Raw genomic sequence first — 14,019 nt, forward strand, 5'->3', positions numbered from 1 at the left:
CGAACACCACGTGGACCCAATAGGCCACATGAGGAGAACACACCACGTGGCTTTGCCCCCAGTCCTAACCCTGCTGCAATGTAGGCAGTCTCCTCCAGCAATCCGAGCTGGCACCTGAATCTTAAGGCAGTATGGGGTCCGTTCTGGGAACCTGGAGATGTTGAAAGAGGCAGAAGAGAATTTGGGGGAGGGGAGTAGGCTTGGACTGGACCTCTCAATGCACATTGCAAGGACATTGTCATTCCCAATCAGCTGGAGTGAGACCTACCCCACCCATTCAGAAATGTCCGCGAATTTGGGCCTGGCCTGATGTGTCCTTGCTCATTCCTATCTTACTCCCCGTGAGAGTGACTCAAGAGCATCAAGGAGTTGCCCCAGGGTCCATAGACAAGACCCTGAGGGACACAAAGGCTGCTGCCCTCTTGTGGTGGGTGGCAGAGTGTGCATTCACCAGCAGGTGTGCAGGCAGCTTCTGTGCCCTGGGGCTGCAGACAAAGCTAGTGCCAGAGTCATCAGGTCCCTGGGCCTGCCCGCAATCCCTATAGGCCAACTTAAGGAAATAAGCCCCTCTCCTGATTCCCCAGGATTCCAGGGGGCAAAAGACAGCATGACCAGACGGAGAAATGGAAGCAAAGGCCCTTTGTGGCTACCCACCACTACCTGACCACACTGGTGCACCCACCCTGTTTCAGACCAGCCTTGGGCTGCAGCCACCCCCGGAACTGGGCACTTTTGATCACTGTGCCTTCTGTGCACAGAGACCACAGTGGCGGGATTCTCACGTGCTTATGTGGGTCCCTTCTGCTGCCCAGTTTACAGGGAGTTCAACAACTAAAGTAAACAGATAGGGAACACTTTCTGGCCTAATTAGTCCGTGTCTGGGCTCATAGTGTGATCTTAAGTGAGTCACTCCTCTGTCCACCGTGACAGACTGTATCCTAGGATGGGACCTCTTGGCAGTCACGAGCCCCTTCCCTTCAGCCACAGAGAAGCTGTCAGCAGCCCCCGGCAGCCCTGGCAGGCCTCATGATCAGTGGAGCAGGCCACGCATAGGGCCCGGCATGCCTGGGAGCCCCAAGCAGACCCCAGTGAAGGGTGTTCCAGGGCAACGTAAGCATAGGGTGCCCTCAAACACGGGACTCCAGCCTCTCATCCCTGCCGAGCCCTGGCCTACGGCACAACAACCCTAGATACCACCACCGGCCACACTGCTGAGGGACCGCCACGTGTTTCCTTACACAAGCAATGAAGGCTCTGCATGCGTTCCCACGGACCTTTCGGTTCAGTTTTGAAAGTACACTGCCAAAATTGCAAAACTTTGTTTTCTGATCTGAAAGTAACACTCTTTTGTCTTTTCTCTTTTTTGAAGATAAAAACATTCCCGGTTGATACAGTGACTCCGTTTCCTGATCCTTTCATTACAGGGCCACAGTTTACCGTAAGTAGCTCCATTTAAAAGTAGCTTTAAATGGAGAAAACCGATCTCCATTTAAAGGCGTTGGGCCCACGGGGCGTGCTTTTCTGGGGAGCACCAGGCAGCCCTGCTCACAGCTTCTTTTGATCCCTGTGGACTCTGTGAGTTTGGAAGGAGCCGGGATTTGAGGGGGTTCTCCATCTTTTAGTTGTTTTACTGAGGTGAGCTTTGCAACATAAAATTAACTATTTTAAAGTGGCAACTCAGTGACAGTTAGTATGTGTAGGGTCATGCAACTGCCACCATTTTCTGGTTCTGAAACATTTTTATCACCCCCAAAGGAAACCTCATGCTGGTTAAGCAGTCACTCCCCATATCCTGCCTCCCTCTGGCCCCTGGCAGCCACCAATCTGCATTCTGTCCCTGTAGATTTACCTAGTTTGGATATTTCATAGAAATGGAATCGCGTAACATGTGACCTTTTGTGTCTGACTTCTTTCACTCAGTATAACATTTTTTAGGCTTGTGTATATTGTAGCACGTATCAGTATTTAATTTCTATTTATGGCAGAATAAAATTCCATTGCATGCATACACTGCAGTGTGTTGATCCCTTCATTTATTGAGGGCTGTTCCACCTTTTGCCTATTATAAATAATGCTGCTATGAACATGCATAGACATGGTATTTGTTTGAGTATCAGTTTTTTCTCTTTTGGGTTGGATCTGCATCTTGATCAGGGGCTAATTTTAGGTAAGTCACTCGACCACTTTGAATACCACTCTCTCCTTCTTTAAAGTGGACAGAGTGATAAGAATATCCTCCTTGTGTCCAGCCGAGGCAAGAACCAAAGAGATCAAGAACTTGAAAGTACGTTAGTGGCCACAGACCATCCCACAAATGTCAGGCGTGATTGTTATTTCTCAAGGCTGGAGAGGCAGGCGGTATAATTAACAAGCGCTGGTAGTCCTGACAACCGGCTTCATGACATCACCTCTCTCTGTGTCACTGGACAGCCTATTTAAACTCACTGCAAACGGTTGAAATGTTTTTTAACATATAAGTGTTACAGTTTCCTTATCTGCAGAGTTGAGTGTCTGATGATTTTCAGGCTCCTTTTCAGCCGCTCAGTTCTCTCCTTTAAGTGAAAACTTCTGCAGGAGCTCACTGTGGCATGGGCAGCTGTCTGGGGCACCGGTGGGGAGTCCAGGGACCCTCCTCTTTCTGCTCCCCTCTCTTCCTCCCCGGGATCAGTCTTGGCAATTCCTAGAACCAAATGATTCCTGAGACTCCTTCCAAAGGGTTTCTGGCCAATCAGAAGGATCTGTGGAGTGGGCTGTGGGTGACCGGGGGGCAGCTCGAAGCGCAGTCTCATGAGCTGGATAATGGTCCCTCGCTGAGGTAGTTTGAGTCACAGGGAGAGGGAAGGCGTGAGTAGTGGCTGATTTCAGGACAAACAGACGGAAAGGTGTTCAGTAGTGAGGAGGAGGCAGAAAATAGGCTCCAGGAATGTCCATGTCTAGGATCGTTAGCCGCCTGCAGCACCCACCTCTTCAGAACCAGAGGGTAGAGGCTGGGCCGTGCTGTTCGATGCTGCTGCTCCGACGTTCACCCCGGCCCTGCAGTGTTGCTAGGCACAGCTCCCCAGCTGGAAACCCTGGCTCCTGTTCCCTCCGCTGGCCGTAATGGGTACTCTGGCCTCCTGCCCAGCCTTGGCAGTGCCGTGAGACACCCGGGAAGCCCTTCCTGAAAAGCTGGGGGCCAAGATGGAGCAGGAAACTAATGTTAGAAACCACGCTGGGACTTTTAAGAACTGGGCAAGAGTGGCTTGAACACAGCTGGAGCCAGCAGAGGGAACAGCATGAACGTGGGGCAGGAGGGACCATCCCACGTTCGAGGGACTGAGATGACAGCCAGAGAGACTAAGGCGCAGAGAGCAAGGGAGTGGGGCATGAGAAGAGGAAGGAGAGGAAGGAACAAACACTGAAGGGCCAAAACCGTGCTTGGCCTTGTGGGCCACAGGAGGAATTCTGATGTTTATCCTGAGAGCAATGGAAGGATTTAAAGGACTTAAGCAGGGCGGTGACAGGGCAGGTGCATTTGGAAATGTTCCCCGTGACAGGCAGAGTGGATTCAGGACAGGAGTCCAGAAATTGAAGACGGCAGTTCAAGGGCAAGGGGGCAGAGACCTTGACCCAGAGCCGTTCTGGTGGTGGAGGTGGAGAGAAGCGCACAGATGGGGAGATATTGAGGAGATGAGTAAGGAATTGGATTAGATAGGGAAGAGGGAAGGTCAAGAACGACTCCCAGATTTCTGACCTGCGGGAAGGAGATGGACAGTGGGTTCATTCACTGATGTAAGGAAATCGGAGAGAAGACTGGATTGGGAAGGATGATGAATTTGCCTCTGGCCATCGCATGTTAGAAATGCCTTGGAATGGAAAAAATATAATAAAAATTAAATTAAAAAATAAAAATATACTAAAAAAAGCAAGAAAGAAATGCCTTGGAAGTACCCAGGTGGAAACAATGGATGGGCAATTGGAGAGCCAAGTCTGTAACTGAGGAAAGAGACTAGACTGGAGATAATATATAGGGAGTTACTGACAGCCCAATTCGTGGACTTCAGCCTCCTAACTTTCTCACCCCTGTGTGTCATGTTCTCCCCTCCTCCCCACCAAGGTCAAGATCCTTGACCTTGCTCCAGGACTGGCCTCTCCACAGACCTGCAGACATATCCCAGCCCCAGGGACTGGGAAGTTCAGCAGGACCAGGAAACTGCACAACGTTGGTCTGGCAATTGATCTAACATTGACCCTGAGCCTGGTTTCAACAGCTGGGCTCCTTCCTTGATCCTAAAACCAGTTCCTGTCTTATATTCAGGCCTCTTAACTGGATTTCTGCTCTGTACTCAGCCTAGTACCTTGGTCTATCTAGGATGACGGCCCCATGCAGGCTCTAGTCAAATTAATACCCCATGTTTTTCCTCCCAACCGGGGTCTGTCCCTCTTTTATCTGCTTCGTTCCAGTGAAAGTTCATTCACTTATTCATTTCTTCATTCAACAAATATTAAAAAGCTGAGTACTCAAGGTTGAGATTTCATAATATTGGTAACCTTCACTGCTCTCCAAGGTCATTCTTGAGTGAAGCTAGCTTTTCTTCCTGGAGTACGTAGCATCAAGGAATATAGTGACTGCTCATATAGTTTGGTGTCATTGCCTTGATTCATGCTAAGGCCCTGGCACTTCCACCCACCGTTGCCTTTGTGCCATATTTCCCTCTTTTTCCAGAAAATATCAAAAGTCGCATTAAAAGTCCAACCTCCAATCACTTCACCGAAGCAACAAAAACAAACCTTCTTCCCCCAGCTCGTGTATCAGGAAAGATGAGCTATGTCACGCTTTAAAATGACAAATTGAATTTCGCACGCCTGCTGCACGTCTGCCACGCGTGGGCTCCGGGCTCCGCTCTGTGCCGTCCTCTTTCTGGGACCCAGGCTAATGGACCAGCTGCCATCTGAAACATTGCTAGTCACCGTGGCAGAGGGGGGAAAAAAGAGGCAATAAATCACATACTGGTTCCTCAATCTTTCAAAGGAAATGAAATACGGCACCGCAACCCACACTTCCTTGGCCAAAGCGAGGCCCGTGGGAGAGTGCAGAGGGCGGGGGAGGGCAGTCCTCCCCGGTGCCCCGGAAGTGATGAGCCAGAATTGTCTGGTGGCCTGAACAAATGACCGCCAGAGCCCAACCCGTGTGCAAGCCCTTTGTGGCAAGCACTGCATGCTGGAGGATGTATGACGCTCCTGTTCTCGCGGTCAGTTCTGTGGCATGGCTCCCTTCCGGGCCCGCTCGCTCGGGTCTCTCTCTGCAGGCCGGTGTGAAACAAATCGGAGCTTGCCCTTTCCAACAATAGCCTTTCGTGACCCCCTCAAAGATAAGCCTCTCCCCATTGCTCAAGCCAGATATACCCTTATAGAACTATAACTATACGTGGTGTTTTCAGAGGTTTTTCATGTTTCCCTGGAAGGGATGGCTTATCTTCCGTCTAATGACTACAGCTATAGGGCTCATTTGATGATCAAACCGTCTTCTTCAGAAAGCTCTGGGATAAGTTCCTCCAAGTTTAAGGCCAGGAACTAGTGTGAAAAATCAAGTAATAAAATAGAAAGCTGGCATTATCCAAAGGATATAAAACAAATGAAAAGCAAGCATAGAAAAATCCTGTGAGGAAGTACACGATGGGGTCCCCCCCAAAACTTGGAATTTATTTATAAAAAATTGTATTTATTTTTACATGTTTAAACTTCAGTCACCTTCAAAGTACTCTCCATTTGATGTAATACATCTATTGAGACTCTTTTTCCGCTGCTAAAAACAGTTTTTTCAGCTTGTGGGTTTTTATGCTTTTTAGTGCTGCTGCTGATTTTTTGTTTTACCTCTTCCACATCGGCAACATGTTTCCCCTTGAGGACTTTTTTCATTTGGGGAAACAAAAAAAGTTACATGGGGAGAGATTGGGTGAGTAGGGAGGGTAGGGCATGGGAGTCATGCTGTTTTTGGTCAAAACCTGCTGAAAACTCAGCGCAGTGTGGGCAGGTGCACTCGTACACCACCCATCATGAAATGTGCACATGCGTTGAAAGAGTCTTAAAAAAAAACTCACTGGAGCCAAATGCAGATTCTCAACAACAACACCAGCTAGTACACTGACACAGATCGGTTTCTAGGACACTCACCTAGTCGGGGAAGCCTGTACTACAGGGGCCCGCCCTCCGGAAGATAATTCTAGGTTTTTTCAGCCCCCCACCCCCTTGTATACTGACAACATCAAAAAAGGATTATGGAATTTTTTCATTTATTTGCTTTTCTATATCTTTTAAGTTTTCTAGATAAAAGTAATCCGCATATCATGCTTTGTAATGTAAACAACAATGATCAGTTATTCTCTCCAAATGAGGCAGTGTACCTCAAACTTGACCTTGTTTCAACATCATCTAGAGGTCTAGTAAAAACACATTTCCCAGACATTCAGTTTCCAGAGGTCCTCAGTGGGGCCTGAGAATTTGCATTTTGACCAAGTTTCAAGATAATACTGATGCTGCTAGTCTGGGGACCATACTTTGGGAACCACTGTTATAGTGGTAAAAAACACCAATTAAGGAATCAGCTAACCCTGGTTCTAAACACTGGTTCTTAACACATCCTGTGTGTCCTTGGAAAGATACTTAGCCTCTCTGAGCCTCACTTCCCTTTTCCATAGAATCAGTTCTATGATGCACATTTTTCTCACCTTTTAACCTTTCTGAAATCAGAAAATTAATACAACAGTGGGTGTAACAAAGCTAGAATGGACACCTTCTCTGTGGCACATGCCAAAAAATGGTGCATCTTACAATGATGGTGTCTAACGTGACAAAATATGATCTCTACCTTAAAGGACCTCAGTAGGTAATGTATGTACAGTACTTTTCCTAGTGTCTGGCACAAAGTAAATCATTTTAATAAATGGCCATTGAGTTTCGCTATTATTAAAAAAATAACAGGAATTGGATGGTAAGGCTCAGGGAGCAGCTGACAGGGTGAAAATGGAACCCAAATTGAGATTGATTTCCTCTTTTCCGTCTCCTCTCCAGGCAGACTTTAGAGACAGTAAGTCACAGTGCTGCCCTGGCCAGTCTTCGCCGCTGATTCCCACAGTGACCCTGAGGCCTTTGACAGAGACCATCTCCACCGTGCAGACCATCTACAGCACCCGGAAGCCTGTCTCTCTGGCAGCCAGGTGAGGCAGGGGCACCAGGCACAGGCTTAGGTTCCTGGTGTTCGTGATGTCCGCAGCCTTCTCGTTCGTCCTTTCATTCCTTTATTCTGTATTTACTGAAATGTCTTCAAAGGCTAGATGTGCTCCAGGCCCTAGGGCTCGACAGTGAACAAAACAGATAGAAGTCCTATCTTTATGAAGTTTACAATTTAGCGTTGGGAGAGGGGAAACAGACATTAAATGAATGCATCTGGGTATGGGAATGGTGGAAGCAGATTCCATAGAGAGGCAACTGGGCCCTCAGGCCAAGGAGTCAGAAGTAATCTCTTAAAGCAGCCAATTTTAATTTTATGGTATTTATTAAAACAGTAGGAGGGCCCTGGCCGGGTGGCCCAGTTGGTTAAGTGTCGTCCCACACACCAAAAGGCTGCCGGTTGATCCTCAGTCTGGGCACATACCGGAAGCAAATGATTGATGTTTCTCTCTCACATCGATGATGCTTCTCTCTCCCCTCATCTCTCCCCTCACCCCTTTCTTTCTAAGATCAATGAAAACATATCCTCGGGTGAGGATAAAAAAAAAAAAGAAAACATAGAAGGGAATTCTAGAGGGAAGTGCATACGTGACCAATTGAAAGCATGATTTCAAGAAATCTAACCTCTAGACATCTTCCCAATCGCTCAAAAGACCTTCCTGAGAGGCTGCTGTGCACCAGCTCCTGCGCTAGGCTCTGGGGGTTCAGAGGTGAATGACATATATGCAGTCAGGCCCCTGAGGAGCGTGCCTGGAGGAACTCTCAGTCTGGTGGGGGAAGCCAATAGGTAGGTGGATGACTTCAGGTCATTGCAATGCTAGACAACGCAGAGGGGCCTTAAGGAGCCTACCAGAGAGAACCAAGAACTGCAGTCAAGAAAGGATCTTGGAGACAACTTCAGCTGAGTCTGCTCTGGTGGTTTTTAAGGGCTTATCTTATTATTTTGTCCCCTACTCTTTTTCAGTGCAGAGACGCTCCGGCAGGAACTGGAGAGAGAGAAAATGATGAAAAGACTGTTGATGACCGAACTGTGAATTCTCCCCTTGTTGCCTGGAGGATGGCATGGTGCCTTCTGTCATTTTCCTTCTTTGGGCTTTGTGGGCTCACTCTAGCACAACGTGCAAATGTGTGCTCTGTTCGCCCAGGTCTCCATGGTGGTGGAAGCCAACATCTGGCTTGACTTTTATTGGAAAAGTTATTTTATGTCTCCTGAGTATTAGAGTTTTTCTACTACTCAATGTCGTTGAGACAGGATTGGTAAGGCTTGGCGAAGAGAAACGGAATAATGTGGATTCATGTTCAGGAGTACCTGTGTGTATACATTAATAACCACAGGGGTGAATAAGGCGCAGAATCCTTTGCTATCAATCTCAACCATGTGATTTTTGTATGATTGAAACTCACACCAAGCTTTGACTGTTTGTTAAAGTCATTTTTAATGCGAGAATAATTCTTTTTGCTGGTTTTTCATTTACACTAGTAAATACACATATCTTTTAAAGTCTTTAACATTCATTTTTATTCAGACACGAGTAGATGAGCTGAAAAGGAAAGTTGTTATCACCAGGACTTAAGGTACTTCAGCTTAATCCGAAACATAATCTCACTTGTGACTTTGTTATATATGACATTATTTGGGATACATGCAATTCATTATTGAACCCAAAGTAGGAAATTGGAGCTTATATTCTAAAAACCCTTGCAAGGTTAAGATGATTCCGTGTCAGGATTCGTTTGGGTGTCCCACAAAGGAAAATTATTTCTAAAGTTGATCAATGTCTATCCTGTTGATAGAAACCTGATCAGAAGAAACTCTGTTCTCTTTTTATAAGTTTCATGAAATGTGTTTTTAAATTTTTATTATGCACTTAAACAACTTTGCAGGAATAAAGGAACCCCCCTAACCACACACTAACCCTCCAAATTATTTCCCAAGCTTTCTCAATGAATATGCACACCATTTTACATAGGTACGTTTGGTGTGTACATACTCTTTGGTTGTACTTTTCCACCTAACACATAGCTTCTCTTTTCAACACAGATCCTGCTCTTGCCCATTTAAATGTCTTTATATCCACGTAACATGCTTAACCTCACTCCTCCCCATTATTAGATATTTGAGATATATATCCAATTTTTCACTCTTATAAATAGTGCTGCTATGAATGTCTTTGTAAAAAAAAAAAAAATCCTTCATTTGGATTCTTCCCTTGGGAATGTCTCCAAAGAGGGGATTACAAGGTCAAAGAGCATGAAGTATTGTATAGCTCTTGCTTTATATTGCCAGATTGCTTTCTAGAAAGATCCCATCTCTGGGTTGCCAGGACCTTAAAGGTCACCTAGTTCAACCTGCCCCCCCCCCATCTCCTCTGAATGCTTGAATTCCTTCTACAATTTATGATGCCACCAGCAATGTATAAGCATTTCTATTTACCAAGAGTTCTGCCAGTGTTGGGTTTTGCCACTTTTATTTATTTTTGCTAGTTTAATAGGTGTGTATTGTTGTTCTTGAAATGTTGTTTTATTTCATTAATTGCTAGCAAGGCTGAGCCCTTTTCCATGTGATGATTTACTAGCTATATTTCCTCATGTGTAAAATGTCCATTTCTTAAGACCACTTGTTAAGTGAAATTGATCTCATATATTTGTATCAGAACTGTATTTTTATGTTGTATTGTATAATTTGCTCTCCTGTCCCTGTACTTCAAACTGAATGGTGCCAATAATTTGATACTAATGATTATTTAAAAAGAGCAATGCCTCATTTACTAGCATTGTTGTAAAACGAGGTATGCAAGCAAATATTCAGATAACAGAGGATTAACCCTGGAAGTGCTGAATCTTTAAAACATTAATATTTTTTGAGGGAAATCTTTCTAAAATGTACTACACACTTCCCTGCCTTAGTAAACAGAGAATACTGGAGAGTATTTAAGCTTTTCTCGATGAGTCATGGTCATCACTGTAAACATCGGCCCCTTTTGTACCTTGATGTGGTGCAGTGCTGTCATCAGAAGTTAACAGAATGTGTGGGGCTTGGCTTTGCCTTTCACAGACTATTGTGCTCTTCTCATTGATGGCTTTTACTGCTGTCTGCTCCACCAGTGAAGCCACCTGGGGCAATTGGGGTACTTGGGACCTTTGAACACCCATACTACATGACCCCTGGCTGTACTTTTAAAACAGCTTTTTCAGTCTTGTGCACACAATGATGCAAAATGTGGTCCTGTACAATATGGGGGAGCCACCTGTGTCTGGGCTTGTCACCTCTTGCCAACCCAGCGCCCTCCCTCCCCTCTCCTAACCTGCTTCCTGAGTCTTCTGCTCTTCACCTCCTGCTCTCTAATGTAAACTTCTTGGGCAAAATAGAAGTTTTCCTGCAGAAGCCAGGAACCCCAGGGTTACAGGGCGTCAGGTTGGCTTTGCTTCTGAGGAGGGATGCATGGGCTTTTTGGCCGCTGTGTTTAGGAGGCTCCCGGCCTCCTGCTTCTTCCCCACATTCCCCGAGGTCCACAGATGTTTCAGAAGGTTAATGTCACTGGAAGTCTGATCACAAACTAGTTGGCTAATACTGTATATGAAAACCCAGTACCTTTGGCAGCTCAACTCTAACCAGTAAAATCAAGAGGATTCCATTGTTTTGGCAGTTGTCCTGGTTATTTGCCTACGTTAATGTATAATGGGTGCTCGGCATCTTGAGCTGAGCAGATGACGGTGGGTCGGGTGGATTCACTGGGGTAAAAGTGAATTGGTACAACTGCTCCATCCTTTTTATATACTTAAAACCAAAACAATAGCACCGCTTGGTTACATAATACACATCTTATGTCAGGGGGTGGGGGGACATCAGCTTGCTGAGGTAATCATTGCAGAGCAAGGGCTCCAAAGTGTGGGCTACAGACCCCTGGTGGATATGAGGGTTAGTGCAAGGGGCCTGGGAAGCCGGCCTTCCACAGGGTGTGTGGACTGTAGACCTTGTGGGAGATTCTTCTTCCGACGTTTGAAGAGTTTTAAAACTAGGCCCTGGAGCATTCAGAAGATCCCACCTGAATGCAACCCAAATTTTATATTCTCCAAACCTGATATCTTTCTCTTTCTCTTTATATTTCTTTTACCATCTCAAAAATCACTGCCTTTGAAAAACTCAAAATTCACCATTACCATTTTAAAGTGTACAATTCACCGTTTTTTAGTATATTTGCAATGCTGTGCCAATATCACCACAAATTCCAGGACATTCCCATCATTCCAAATGGAAACTCCACATCTAAAGGCACTATCAAGTCTCCCCTTTCCCATCCCTCAGCACCTGCTCATTTACTTTCTGGTTCTGATTTGTGTCTATGGATTTGCCTGTTCTGCACACTTCATATAAACGAAATCCTACAATACGTGGTCCCTTGAGTCTGGCTCCTTTCACTTAACATACTGTTTTCACGGTCCACCCTTGTTGCGGCATGGGTCAGTGCTTCATGCCTTTTTATAGCTGAATGATATACCGCTGTATGGATCTACCACATTTTGTTTATCCATTTATCAGTTGATAGACATTTGGGTTGCTTCCACTTTTTGGCTATTGTGAATGAAAACATTTGTGTACAAGTGTTTTGGGTGAACATATATTTTCAGCTCTCTTGGGTATATAACTGAAATTGGAATAGTTTGGTCATATGGCACGATTTTGTTTAACTTTTCGAGAAACTGCCAAGATCACAGCTCTTATTTCTTAAACAATCGGAAGTGGCAAAAATCACAGCTATTACTACACAGTGCGATGTAGCACTGATAGGAGGGAGTTTTTATAACAGAAAAAAAAAGTTGTTTTAGAGAAATGGCTTTAATGAAAACAGAAAATAAAGGTGGTTTCTTTTAAAAATGAAATTGAACTCAGGTTTATCTCTAAGTTCTTGTCTGCATAGCTGGCTCTTGTTTAGCCAGTGGTCTCAGAATATTCAGGGAATGTTTCCCCCCGGAAAATGTGTACATAAGAGGAAAAAACCAGAGTATTTCTTAGCCACTCAGTAGATTTACATCGCTGGGGAGCCGAGGGTCCCTGCAAAACCTGCATGTAACTACGCTCAATATTGTAAGAAAAGGCAAAGAATAAGAAAATCCCCAAGGCAATTTAAGTGGATGCAAGAAGCTTTTGAAAGGAAGCAGCCAAGTTGGTAGGGAAGTGGGAACTGGAGTAAGTTCTGAGGCCCTGGAGAGGCATGAAGACCTTAGGTGACCCATGGAAACTAGGGGTGTTCTCCCTCGAAAAATCCATAGACTACAACATTATTCCAGCGCTTTCACAGGGTCTTCCTATTGCCCCTGAAGCCCATCTATGGCCCTCTTTGAGTCTATGGACCCGAGGTCCTTCAATTGGGTAAATCACTGAATCCACAGATTACCTGCAAGCCTTATTTTAGGCTGTGGGTGTAAACACTCCTCCAACACCAACCTTAATGTCCTCTGAAACAAACAAACAAACAAAGAACCCACATGGTTTTATCAAACCAATTTACCAAAAGAATCGCCTGGGTTTTCTTTTACCTTCCATCTGGAACCATCACTGTTAATTATAATAACTGAAATCAAGGGAATAAAAAAATAATATAATCAACAGTAAAATCAGAAATGAAGAAAGGAATTTCAATTTTTAAGAAGAAGGTTTTGTTTTTTTTTTAGGGTTACGTGTTAATAGATTTTCAATCAATTGGCTTTTTGGTATTTTAGAATTTTATACATTACAAAGCTGTTTTTTGGGAGAAGTCTCTTTGCTTGATTTTTTTTTTAAGTAGTTGTAGTTCATCTTACCCCTTTCAAGCAATAAATCTGATTTCTTGCAACGACTGTTATATTGGGAGATCTTGTGAAGCCTAAGGTTTTTATGAATGACAGCTGATACACCTGTCCGGGTAAACATGTTTAAACTCTAACTGAAACCACCGTCAATGACAGCTGATACCCAAGAGCAAACACTTGATCTCTGGGTCACACGGCACTTTTCAGTATTTCTACAACAGTACTGTCTTCCCCTCTCCCCTGGGCCAAGAAAGGTTGAGATCACTAGTTTATTTTTTGAATGTTTGTATGTTATAATCTTATCTATTCATTCATGCGATTTGTAGCCTTGAATCCTATTGATTCTTACCTGTATCATCTTCTTTACTCTTTATGGCCATCACAGAAGTGACTGATGACCACTCCACCCAAACTGACTTCAGGGTCTGCATTTGGAACCTCTATGTTTTTCTGCCTTCATAATTATTTTATTTGTTTATGGAAAAAAAAAAGAAACCTAGAAAAAGCAGGCAAAAATGCTGACTCTGCAATGCCAGCATAAAAGGAATTGTGTCCATGTTTTCTTACAGAAAACAGCTTAGCACTTTGAATGTGTTATCACTCCAAAAGCACCATTAGAGAAGTCCGGGACCTGGCATGTAGTTAAGTGCTTGGTGTGCATAAGGGGATGGCTGAGTAAACAACCAAAGTGAATTAATTGCAAGCTGCTGGTGGGAATGGATTTGAGAGAGTTGAGAATTCAGCGTGGCTATCAGGCGTGGTATAAACCTACCAGGGTCTGTGCGTGCTTGCTGTGGGCAAACCGAGTAAACCAGGTGCCCAGCTGTGAAGGGGACAGGTCAGGCAAAGGCATCAGCAGTCTCTGCTGATTACAGACTCCGAAAGTCTGGAGAGGAAGCAGGTGAATCCAGCCCAGAGAGCTGGGCTCTGTTTTCCCTCTGGCTCTAAGCACCTCAGTTACTCATAGTGAAGACTTTGCTATTTCAACTTCCTTCTGTGATAATCCCAAGACCCAAGGTA

The 14,019-nt window shown here is 44.9% G+C and overlaps 1 protein-coding gene across 2 annotated transcripts in view; it reads left to right on the plus strand.

The window, feature by feature from the left end:
• EPB41L4B (erythrocyte membrane protein band 4.1 like 4B) overlaps nt 1–10,951 on the plus strand; it is a 116,324-nt gene extending 105,373 nt beyond the window's left edge. For both annotated transcript variants that reach the window (XM_054584554.1, XM_054584553.1), the window contains 3 exons: nt 1,370–1,438; nt 7,051–7,196; nt 8,174–10,951. In XM_054584554.1, the coding sequence (XP_054440529.1) occupies nt 1,370–1,438; nt 7,051–7,196; nt 8,174–8,243 (285 nt within the window). In that variant the 3' untranslated portion in view covers nt 8,244–10,951. The remainder of the gene's footprint in view (nt 1–1,369; nt 1,439–7,050; nt 7,197–8,173) is intronic.
• The last annotated feature ends 3,068 nt before the right edge of the window (nt 10,952–14,019 follow it).

This window comes from Pteronotus mesoamericanus, unplaced genomic scaffold, assembly GCF_021234165.1.
Source record: "Pteronotus mesoamericanus isolate MK-2021 breed Mesoamerican mustached bat unplaced genomic scaffold, CSHL_Meso_final contig_78, whole genome shotgun sequence".
NCBI classification, from domain to species: Eukaryota; Metazoa; Chordata; class Mammalia; order Chiroptera; family Mormoopidae; genus Pteronotus; species Pteronotus mesoamericanus.